The sequence below is a fragment of the Gadus chalcogrammus genome, chromosome 7 (assembly GCF_026213295.1).
Source record: "Gadus chalcogrammus isolate NIFS_2021 chromosome 7, NIFS_Gcha_1.0, whole genome shotgun sequence".
Taxonomy (NCBI): Eukaryota; Metazoa; Chordata; class Actinopteri; order Gadiformes; family Gadidae; genus Gadus; species Gadus chalcogrammus.
Window position 1 is genome coordinate 203,479 of NC_079418.1, and position 12,000 is coordinate 215,478.

Here is a 12,000-nt window from a genome sequence, read left to right on the forward strand (position 1 = left end):
GCCGGATTAAATAAATGGACTACACTAGGCAGACTGTATTTTTTGGGCCCCCCTCCATCGATAACCTAACCTAACCCTAACACTTACCAAAGTTACTAATAAAAGTTAATTCACATTTTACATAGCGTAGTCTTTGGTTACAAGTTGGTTATTTGTACGCCAAAATAAGTCATGTGTTGTATATTAAACAGTCTATCAGACTATTTTTGATTTTTATTATTTATACGTTATTACACGGCTCTATTAAATGCTATTAAATTATCCTTATCTTATCCATTGCCAGTGTCATTGTTAAGGCAGTAGTCCCAGTAAATCACCAATAGGTGTCACGGTGTCAGCATTGCTATGTAAACAGAGCAAAAAAGATAAATGTAGTAAGCTATTGCATTTTGCAGAAAATCTTAATTAAATGTGTTGATTAAATTGAAAAGTTAAATAAGTAGTCAAATATACAAAGACTAATAAAATATGCAGTCAGAGAAAGTGTGCTGTAGTGGTAAAGATGTTTATTTTCATGGACAAGCATCACCTATCTTCAATTTTCCAACACTCTCATTTAGCATGCTCCACTCAGGGATAATCTTCAGCCTTCCAGCACCACAGGCCTCCATTGCAGTAGAAACACATCTTGACAGCATCATCACGATCTTGTGGAGAAATATAAAATGTATATATAAGCTGAAAGACAGCTGTTTGAGATTTGAATATACGGTACTTGGTTTGTTCTCATATTTCATTTCATTATAGTAGAAAGTATAGCCCTATATTATGCATTTCATTTATATGCATTCACTTTACTTATTAAGATTTAGATTTTTAAATGGAAAACTTACATTTACAGATGCTTTCTCCTGAGTTTTGATGAGGCAAAGTCCTCTATAATGTGTTCAAAATCCAGGGAGGTTGTAAATCTATTCTCAATTGCCAACAGGGCAAAGGCATTCTGTTTTTTTTCTGTTACTGTTGCTCTCCGGTATGTTTTCACTCTTTTCATCGTAGAAAATTACGGCGCTGATGTTGACGGCGCCACAGCGTCTTCCGCTGTCTTCACAGCTGTCGGACGGCTGCCCGACAGAAACTTCTGTAAAGCCCCCCGCTGTTCTTTTTGTTCCTCTTCATTTTTTTCTTTTTATGTTTTGCCGCACCCAAAAGCATCTTGAATGTTAGCCTACACAAGAAACGACCTGCCTGCTAGCTTTATTGTTCCGCTTAGTCTTGACCCGCTGACCTCCTCTCGGACTTAACTGATTGGCGTTAAAGGCACCCAGTGCAACTTTATGTAAACATTCAATGAAAAATAAACATTCAATTTCTAGTCTTTTTACACGTAGTAAGTTTCAATAACTCCATACCATTACATATCGACATTCAAGGAGCAAAGATGAGACGTCGCTGTGTGGTGAGAACTGATAGAAAATCGTAAACAACAACAATCGCCGGTGGGGAGAAGCCATTTTTCCATTGACTGGAAGCCTGCTTTATTTATTGTAGGTTACAAAAAATAAAGAAAATGGCGGCATTGTTGTTATTATCGATTTTCTATCAGTTCTCACCACACAACGACGTCTCATCTTTGCTGCTTGAATGTCGGTATGTAATGGTATGGAGTTATTGAAACTTACTACGTGTAAAAAAGACTAGAAATTGAATGTTTATTTTAAGCCTCGAAAGTTGCACTGGGTGCCTTTAATGTGACGTAACGTTAAGATAAACAACGTCACTATTTTTACTTAATTAATATATATTGATATATTATCACTGAAAAAATAGTAGGCAGGACATTTGTATTGGCTATTTCATTTTTTTTTTTTTTTTTTTTTTTTTTTTTTTTTTTTACTTCTGTCTGGGCCCCCCCCCGCCGATCAGGCCCTAGGCACGTGCCTAGTTTGCCTTTGGGTTAATCCGGCTCTGTTGACTAGTCGGCGCCAACGTTAATAAGTAACTCTTATTAACTCAGCAAAGGGATGTTAGCCGTCGACATTTTCCCCAGATGTTCTAATTATGTTTCATTGTTAGACGTTTGATCTGGACTCAAGCTGTAGGCCTACCAGTCAGATGATTAACTCAGTGGAGGAGGTGAGACACCATATCAATACTTTAAACATCTGTTCATGCAACATTGGTGAGTTAATCACCATTAAATACGATCAGATAAGACCAATGTGTTCATGAAAGGGCCCCTCCATGGAGAGAATGGCAATTTAGGAGAACAATATTACTTTATTTATGCAAAATATGTGGGATTTACAACAGTTAATTGGCTGCTCTATAGCAACTGTTGACTTTGATAGATTCAGTATTACCTAGAATGTGTTACGGTTGTAGTTAAGGTTGTTTATCTACGAAGTGGTAAGGTTAGATGAACAGTATTGGACATTATGTTGTCTGTTTGTGTTGAAGGAGGACATTGCGGATATCAGGGCCTACTTTTCCACAACAAAATGGAACCGCCTCTGTATGGCGGAGAAAAAAAGATTCCTGCAGATCAAGGAAAACCATTTGGTTATGTCGTCTCTTGGTAAACCACTCATACTTAAATACTATTTTACTGAGTACATTAATAAACATACAGACACAGGTGGTGCTGCTGTACACATCACTGTCTTTTGTGTCTGTGTGTGTGTGTGTTTCTGTGTGTGGTGTGTGGTGTGTGTGTGTGTGTGTGTGTGTGTGTGTGTGTGTGTGTGTGTGTGTGTGTGTGTGTGTGTGTGGTGTGTGTGTGTGTGTGTGTGTGTGTGTGTGTGTGTCAGGCCTGTCCTTTGTGGCTCCAGCCTTCATGAGGAGAGAGAAGCCCGGCCAGGTGAGAGTCTGCTCACCTGAAGAGACAGACTCTGAGGAGGAGCAGCTCTGGACCTCTGGATTGACCGGTGCAAAGACATTTACAAGACATTTCTGGAAGGAGTAATGTGCAGTGAACATTATCCCTTTCAAAGCCCTGAAGATACATTAGCCCGCTTATACTGCTTAATCATTTGACCAAAGATATAGCAACAAAAAGGGGTTTTATTGATTTAAAGGGATTTTATTGCATCTGAAAAAAGGAAAACCTGTACTAAACATATTTAACAATAGGTTGTACCTCATAGTAAATTAGCAGGTTATATTACCCATTTTAGTCAGTTAGTTGAAGTGAGTCGTTAATATACTACTTTATAGTCAGTTAGTAGGAGTTAGTAGCATACATCCTTACTTACAGTTAGTCAGATATAGTATGTAAGTTAGGTTTTATACTTCATTGGTTGTTAGTAGCTTATACTACCTTTTTAGTCATTTAGTAGTGAGTAGGATACTTCCTTACTTAGAGTCAGTAAGTAGTTATTTGGTTAAATATTAATTTATCGTAAGTCAGAAAGTTAAATACTACCTTATAGTAAGTTAATAGTAATAGGTTTTATACTGGCCCTCGTTTGGTATAATAGCTTCTAAGCTTACCTTTACGTCAGTGTAGGTCATAGTTTATATAGTACCATCCCTTACATATGGTCTGTTTGGTTGTAGTTAATAGGTCACATCCTAACTCATATAGTCAGTTGTAATAGTTAGCAGGTTATCTATTCTAACCTAAAGCCAGTTATGTCAGCAGGGTGCTCGAGTGTGGAAGCCACCAACAGTCAGACAGGGGTCTCTACAACAGCCCATACGTCAGATGCAAGTTTTCTGTACAGGTATAAAACAGCACACATCACCTTCAGCAGCCCTTACCATTGTCCTTTCCTCTATGGTACGAGACCTGCTTCATGTCCGTGTGACAGCAGACTCATGGATTAGGGTATTAATGACACCAGCACCGATGTATAACCTTAGACGTATTGTTGCTAGGAAGGTAAGGTACCTACTAGGGGTGTTCGGTATAATAAAACGGTGCTGAACGTATACCGGTGTGAATTTTGCGCTACGTGTATGGATTTTTGACGTTACCGTGAGACCGGTGTGACCGGGTAAGACAATGTTAGTGTGTAAGCGCGTAACAAAGTAAGTATGCGTTAATACAGTTCCCTGACTACTTTTTTCATGTAAAAAGTAAAGTTACGAGCAACTACTGAAAAATAGGTAACCGAAACCATAGTTCCTTTTTTCAAATTCGGCACAGTTAACTTTCCCAAGGACGATTGACAGCGATCTGCCTTCTCAGGCCGTATACCCATTTGCGCAGCACGCAGGCGGCGCAAGCACGCCGCGCAGCAGCGCCCTGCCTTGGCGCAATAGTCCCTTTCACAAGCTCTCATGCCACAATGTACGAGACAGAGGCGCCTGGTAGCGGGAAGCGTCCTCTGATATCAATACATTGCTTCCGGGGGGGCAGGAGCATTTTAAAGCCAGTCCTTACAACAAAAATGCCCGTGTGGAACGAGATGACAAAACGTTTTCACGTGTACCTGTCCTTAAGGACATGGTTTTTCCCCTTTCAAATGTCGTAGAAAGGGCTTTTAAAGAGATGTCAAAACACTCGATCCCAGGTACGCGTACATGCCCGCCACACTTCAGCCAAATTGAGATGCCAAAACTATAACGGGCAAGGTTCCCCCGCAAGCAAGTGGAGAAACAATCCATGCTTTAAAACAATTTAGTGGTTTTCAGAGATTGGAAGGTAACTTTAATTTAATTTTTTTGATGTGGTTTGATGCCTTTCCAGTATTTTTCCCCCTTCCAGAGGCATTTATATCAAAATTAGAAGATACAATTAACATACCGTGATATAATACCGTTACCGTCTATTCCTCAAATCTTACCGTGATATAGGGGCTGGGCGATATTGCAAAAAATATTATCACGATTTTTTTTTTCGATATCGATATTAATCACGATATATAATATAAAAAAAAATATATATATTTTTTTTTTCTTTTCTCTTATTTTCATTGTTGTTGATAGGCTGTGTGTGTGTGTGTGTGTGTGTGTGTGTGTGTGTGTGTGTGTGTGTGTGTGTGTGTGTGTGTGTGTGTGGGTGTGTGTGTGTGTGTGTGTGTGTGTGTGTGGGTGTGAGTTGGTGTGTGTGTGTGTGTGTGTTGTGGCAACCCCCTTCGTCGGCGGCGGGGATTCTGGAATTAATGAAAGAAGCAGGGTTGCGGTGCAACGGGTTTTATTGTAAAACCAGTCACGAAAAGGGAAATCATATAAACTAAGGTTCTTCCGTAAATCGGGAATAAGGGCACGGGACCTCCTGGTCCAGACCGTCCAGCCCTTCCTCGGGGTCGGCGGGGAAACAAGCTCCCGACGCCTCCGGCTTACTCCTGGTGGGGAAAACGTTTCGTTAAAGCACGCCGGTTCCACAGCACGTCTCTTCCTCGTCAGCCCTCCCCCCCGTCTGCCACGTGCCCAGCCCTTAAAGCCCCTCTGTCCTGGTTCCCCAGGTGCCCCCAATGTTCTTGATTCCCTGGGCCCGGTTGATGTTCCCTCTAGCGCAGCTGGGTGGAGGGGGAGGTATCTCCCTTCCACCACCCGACCACGGGCCGGTGCTGCGGCGGCTGGCCCCTGGTCAATGGCGTGGGGTTGCCACAGTGTGCACCAGGTAATGGGCGTGTACTTAGGCATTAACCGCAAACTGCGATCTGACTATTTTGTTTATTTCTGCCGCATTGGCTGTCAGGTAAATCCACATCAGAAATGTTGTTTAAAATAAAACAAAACAAAAAAAAACCTTTTTTTCATATCGAGCATTTATGTCTAATGCTTATCGCCGTAATCGACGTGAGATTTATCGCGATTAATAATCGTTATCGCCCAGCCCTACCGTGATGTACATTTTAGTCCATACCGTACAGCCCTAGCACCTACCCACATTAAAAAAACTGGGAGTACTCCCTAACTAGACGTTCTGTCTGTCAGAGTCTCTCAGGGCGGGGCTGGAGTGACCAGGAGGTCCTCTGGAGGGACCACTCCTTCTCATCCAGAGATCGACCCCCCCGGAGGAGGAGTAGAGAGGGGCTCTGCAGTCCAGGAGGAAGGTCTCCTTGGGTTAGCTCTGATCCCACCACTGGCTTCACTGCAATAACACCTTTTTGTGCACGTATAGACCTGTGTGTGTGGTGTGTGTGTGTGTGTGTGTGTGTGTGTGTGTGTGTGTGTGTGTGTGTGTGTGTGTGTGTGGTGTGTGTGTGTGTGTGTGGTGTGTGTGTGTGTGTGTGTGTGTGTGTGTGTGTGTGTGTGAGAATCAGTTATCCATGAACATATGAAGGGCTCAAGTGTTTATTCAAGAGAGACTAACCTGAGAAATGTTCTCAGAGTTAACTACCAAGAACCGGAAGTACCTAAGGATGACGACTACTTCTGTAAGAGGGCTCTCTGTCTCTGTCTCTGTCTCTCTCTCTGTCTCTGTCTCTGTCTCTGTCTCTGTCTCTGTCTCTGTCTCTCTCTCTGTCTCTGTCTCTCTCTCTGTCTCTGTCTCTGTCTCTCTCTCTGTCTCTGTCTCTGTCTCTGTCTCTGTCTCTGTCTCTGTCTCTGTCTCTGTCTCTGTCTCTGTCTCTGTCTCTGTCTCTCTCTCCCCACCTCTTTTTCCCCACCTCTTTTTCATTCACAAACCAATTTTTAATCTTCCTGTTTCTGTCTATTTAATATAGATTTGTAGCTGAAGCTCTTTTGGACATAATAAATAAATGAACTCTCTCCAGTCTGTGATGAGTGTAGGACTTTCTTCCTCGAAGAGTGCGAGGTCCACGGTCCTATCGTCTTCGTGGCTGATCGATCGCCCCGTTGCTGTCGGAGAGAAAGACAGAGCCAAGAAGACGCTGCCCGCTGAGTTTGAGGTATATGTCGTACTTTAACACAACAAAGTTCTCCCCGTCCAATGAGACGGTATAACATTCATTGTTTAATACATTTCCCAGCTATATGTATGTAAAACAGTAATGTGAACAGTTATATTGCCAAAGCAGATGGATATACTGTATCTCTCCCCCAATGGTTCTTTCTTCCTGAATCGTTCTTTCCGTCTATCTCTCCCTCTCTCCCCCCATTTCCCTCTATCTGCCTCTCTTTGTGACTCCCTCTCTGAACTCCCCCCCTGTCCCAACCCCCTCTTTCCTTTCCTCCCTCCCTCTTCCTGTCTAAATCTCTCTTTCTCACTTGTTTCCCAACTACTCATCTCCATTCATTTCTTATCATATCTTATCTTCCTCTCCCCCCCTCCATCTCACCACCTCTCTTCCTCTCTCCATTCCTCTCACCTCTCTTTGTCTCTCCCTGCCTCATTCTCTCTACATCTCTCTTCTCCATGTGTCTCCATCTCGCTCTCCTCTACCTCTCTTGTATTCTATCTCTCCTCCCTCCTCCACCTCTCCCTCCCTCTATGTATTCCTCTCACTCTACGACTCTCCTCCTCTCTCCGTCTCTGTCTCATGTGGGGTAGATCAGAGATTCTGGGATCCCTGGGGCCGGTCTAGGGGTGTTTTACTGTGGAGACGGTGGCCTTCCCATTGGAACACACTTTGGACCCTACGAAGGACACAGGACCGATGAAGAGGGAGCCCTGGAGAGTGGATACTCCTGGGAGGTCAGTGTGTTTGTATTCGTTTATTTTGATCTAGTCTTGTGTGTGTGCTTGTGTGAGTTTATTGGATGGCATAGAGTCTGATTAACACATTTCTCCAGATCTACAAGAGCAGACACAATGATTACATTGATGCAAAGAGAGAGACACTTTCTAACTGGATGAGGTAGGACCCTATTCACCTTTATACCATCTACTGCATGAATAATGTTCACAATTTTCTTACTTACATTACTTTATTGGTAACATTTATATTTCTCCATGTCTGTTATCTGATTAGATCCACAATATTTTCTGTGTTGCTATGACATGTGCAGAAGATAGACTGTAAAGGTGTGTTGACGTACCTGTCTGTGTGTTAGGTACGTCAATTGTGCTCGTAATGAAGAGGAACAGAACCTAATAGCGTTTCAGCACAAAGGAGGAATTCTGTATCGCACCTGTGGCCTCGTGACTTCAGGAGCAGAGCTCTTGGTCTGGTATGGGGACGAATACGCCAGACATCTGGGAATCGGATTTGATCTACTGTGGAACAACAAGAAGCTCTACTAAAGGTCTGCCTTCAAGTCTGTCTTTCTGTCAGGGTTTGGTTTCTATGCGGCACTTCATGACCCACATCTCTCATTTTAATCAAAAGAGCTTGGACAATAAACATCTACATTAACAAAGCAGGTCAGAAATTATACAGGAAATAGTAAAGTTTTTAACATAAATTTAAACATAATAAACAAAAGATGACAACATAATAGAAAAATATTCTTACTTGGAAAAATGTCTAAATATACAGTACATGGAGGTTTCAAAAAAACTATACAAGTATACTAATTCAGGTATGCTTGATTAGGCTGATTAGGCTGTGCAGCCTATCAAGCCCCAAAGCCTAAACCACCTGACTCTGGCCAGATGAGGCTGCTTAAACCAGCCATCAGCAGCACTCTCAAAAATAAAATACATATGACTCTCTTTCTCCTAGGAGGGAAATCCCAGCTGACACCAGCACAGGCTTTCCCCTGTCCCGAGTGTCCGTACTCCTACACGTCTCAGATCTTCCTCCACAAACACATGAAGAGGAGCCATGGCGACCTGTACGGCCGACTGCTGAGGAGTGGAGAAATCAAGGTGGAGCCTAGTCTCCTCCCATACGTCGCAGCCTCCTATCAAGAACCAATCGGAGCCTCCCCGGGAACCGTCCAAAGCACGAGCCAGATTCCAGCAGAAGGAGCCGGACGACACAGATGTGAGAAGTGCAGTAAAACCTTTAGTCGCTCTGATAGTCTGAAGAGACACCAGCGCATCCACACGGGAGAGAAACCATACCACTGTAAACAGTGTGGGAAACATTTAGACAATCTAGTGATCTGACGGTACACCAGCGCATCCATACAGGAGAGAAACCATACCACTGTAAACAGTGTGGGAAAACATTTAGTCTGTCAGGTGATCTGGAGAGACACCAGCGCATCCATACAGGAGAGAAACCATACCACTGTAAACAGTGTGGGAAAACGTTTAGTCAGTCAGGTGATCTGGAGAGGACACCAGCGCATCCATACAGGAGAGAAACCATACCACTGTAAACAGTGTGGGAAACACATTTAGTCACTCTGGTGATCTGAAGAATCACCAGCCGCATCCACACGGGAGAGAAACCATACCACTGTCAGAAGTGTGGGAAAACATTTAGTCGATCTGGGGCCCGTTTCAGAAAGCAGGTTTAGTGAAAACTCTTAGTTAGTTAACCCTGAGATGAGGGAAACTCTGGTTTTTCAGTTTCACAAAGCCAGTTCAGTTCTCTGAGTCAGTTACCCTAGCAACATACTCCGTGAACCTAACCTGCTCGCTGGCAGGTTTTCTTCAACTAACCCCGAGTTTCTCCTGCTCTTAAGTTGAAGCCTGCAGACTGAAGGCAGTGGCAGACATGGCGTGTCCTTTTATTGAAGAGCCAGTTGATGTCGAGGCGCAGATACTTGGATGTTTTATCATTCCCTGATGAGTAGCTACCTGTTGAGCGTTTCCGTTCTCTGCATCATCAATAATTTATATAAACAATATTCTCAGCCCTCACATCGCTCACATGACACATCGTGGACACGCTCAGTCCCGAGCAAATTCTTTGTATTGCACTTCGTTTTTTTGCCAACGGCAGTTTTTTTGTATAACGTCGGTGATGCAGAGCATGTGTCCAAGGAAACTGTCTGTCGGCTGTCCGAAATGTGACACTTGCACTGAAACGGCTACTATGCACGTTTGTAGTGTTCCCAAGTAACAGACCCACCAGACTTTTCAAAGAAGAGTTCCACAGAATTGGCAGGTATCAGTCTAAGCAGTAATTCATTTATTGTCATAAAGCTTTGAGACTTGAAGCACTAATCAGTCAATTTGATATATTTTAGGGTTTCCAGGTGTGATTGGCTGCATAGATGGCACTCACATTCCTATCATAGCTCCTTCAATAAATGAAGGAGATTATGTGAATAGGAAATCTGTCCACAGCATTAATGTACAGGTAGGCCTAAATAGTAGCCTTTAACATTCCAAATGAAATATGCTTCACTATACAGCTAATTACTGTTTCTCCACTGTGAAGATCATATGTGACGCAGCCACATGGTAAATAATGTGGAAGCGAAGTGGCCTGGGTCTGTGTATGACTCACGAATGTTTCGTGAGTCTACACTGAGTGCCAGATTTGCCCATGGTGAGTTTATATATATAGTTTATATATCCAGTATATAGTTGTATCCTATGATCAATATTTTGTTTCCTCCTATTACAACTGAAACAATGAAGTGTATCTTGTATAAATCATAGGAGAGTTTGATGGTTATTTACTCGGAAGACAGAGGGTACCCCTGCCATCGCTATCTGCTGACCCTTACCCTGACCCTGACCCTTGCCCACAGCAACACTACAACTTGGCTCACTGCAGGACACGAGCCAGAGTGGAGATGACCATCGGCATACTCAAGGCCCGGTTCCAGTGCCTTCGTAGGCTCAGGGTCACCCCGGAAAGGGCTTGTGACATTATAGTGGCATGTTTGGTTCTCCACAACATTGCCACTATTAGAGGAGAACAATGTCCTACTCTTTCCCCCAATGATCCAGATAATAATCCTGACCCCCCTGCTGATGCACAAGATGAAAGAGCTGTTAGAGACATGATATGCTTCAATCATTTCTAACTGACTCTGCCTTTTTTCTGATGGCTATAATGGAGGTCAAATTTTAAGATAACCAGAAAACACAAATTTGGAGACTTGTATGTATAAAAGGCATTTAGGTGTTGCTTTCATATAGACAATTTTAATACTGGCAGTGTTGGGATTTCTCTTTGTTTAGCAGATTTTCCCTAATTACTTAAATATATCTATCACATGTTGAATTCAGCCACTAAATGCTGTTTAATGAGGGCAGGCTAAACAACATCACAATTGCTTGTACTTAAATTATACCTTATCTGTTTGAACTACATTTTTATATTTCATTTTTTAGTTGCAGCCAAGTCCGTTTGGGGCCTGTTGGGTTGCACCTGTGCGCACAAACACACATATGGAATATAATTGTTGAATAAGTGGAACATTCAAGAGAAAACATTTTCTTTTTCTCAAATACTCTGACTCGGTCAGCTATTTTTTTCCACGCGAGCTCCCGCTTTTTGGCTGCTGCCATAGTATTGCTTTTTAGTAAAAAGATATGCTCGCTTTCTGCATATGCAGTCATTAAGATTTGCAACTCCGCTGGGGAGGAGTAGGAGGATCGAGGCTTGTTAGTACTTGTTGCCATGGTGAATCATGTTATCTGTGTTCCATTGATGAGGGCTTTTTATATCCTCATGCACGAGCTTCACTCAGAGTTACCTTGACTCAGAGTTGATTGAACTAAGCGTTATCACCTGTTCTGAAACCGAAAATTCAGAGTTTTACAGCTCAGAGGTTGGTCAACCTAGAGTTAAGGTTTTAACTTAGAGTTTGTTGAACCTGCTTTCTGAAACGGGCCCCTGGTCATCTCAAGAGACACCAACAACTTCACAGAGGAGTCTCCACCCAAACAACCATGTGAAGAAACTAAATGGTTCCCAGACATCTGTTATTCAAATCGAATCAAACATGGTTCTTGCTGTTATATGTTAAAAGGGCACATGAACGGTTAATTGTTTATCTTATCAACTTTATGTATTTATTTATATTCATGTCTATGAGTGAAGGGTTTTACCCAAAAAATGTTCAGAAAAAAAAAAGTTTGAGAGAGATAATGTTATTATCTGAATTATTTAACTTCCATTTGTCATCAGTAAGGTATCTTATATCTGACGTCATTGTTATATTTACTACATTTGTATGTATTTATTTATCTATCCTGTAGAAATTCAAATAAAATCGGATATGCAGTGCTGAGAAGACTGGTTTTGCCTGGATAGAATAGAAGCAGTCCAACATGTTGGTGAATTATATTTGATACGCTGTTATGCATAACGTAGGATGCAACGGATGAGCTGAGGTCCCGTTACTGACCAC

At 42.4% G+C, this 12,000-nt stretch overlaps 1 protein-coding gene, 1 long non-coding RNA gene and 1 pseudogene across 2 annotated transcripts; all 3 read left to right on the top strand.

Annotated features, from left to right (window-relative positions):
• Window positions 1–11,791, top strand: part of LOC130385403 (zinc finger protein 135-like) — a 150,598-nt pseudogene extending 138,807 nt beyond the window's left edge.
• Window positions 1,920–3,353, top strand: LOC130385410 (uncharacterized). Its single transcript, XR_008896012.1, has 3 exons — window positions 1,920–2,076; window positions 2,401–2,518; window positions 2,751–3,353. It is a non-coding gene; the product is annotated as an uncharacterized LOC130385410 (long non-coding RNA).
• On the top strand, window positions 6,151–8,038 carry LOC130385411 (histone-lysine N-methyltransferase PRDM7-like). The gene is made up of 5 exons (XM_056593910.1): window positions 6,151–6,269; window positions 6,609–6,743; window positions 7,346–7,489; window positions 7,588–7,652; window positions 7,849–8,038. Exons 1-5 carry the CDS (start codon window positions 6,213–6,215, stop codon window positions 8,036–8,038), a joined length of 591 nt encoding a protein of 196 aa, XP_056449885.1. The 5' UTR covers window positions 6,151–6,212.
• Window positions 11,792–12,000: the final 209 nt, after the last annotated feature.

Bases quoted from the DNA above. Each gene is read 5' to 3' on its own strand.
- LOC130385411 (XM_056593910.1), top strand. From the start codon at position 6,213: ATGTTCTCAGAGTTAACTACCAAGAACCGGAAGTACCTAAGGATGACG. The intron at 7,490-7,587 runs GTCAGTGTGTTT...ACATTTCTCCAG, and splicing joins AGAGTGGATACTCCTGGGAG to ATCTACAAGAGCAGACACAA. The intron at 7,653-7,848 runs GTAGGACCCTAT...TCTGTGTGTTAG, and splicing joins ACACTTTCTAACTGGATGAG to GTACGTCAATTGTGCTCGTA.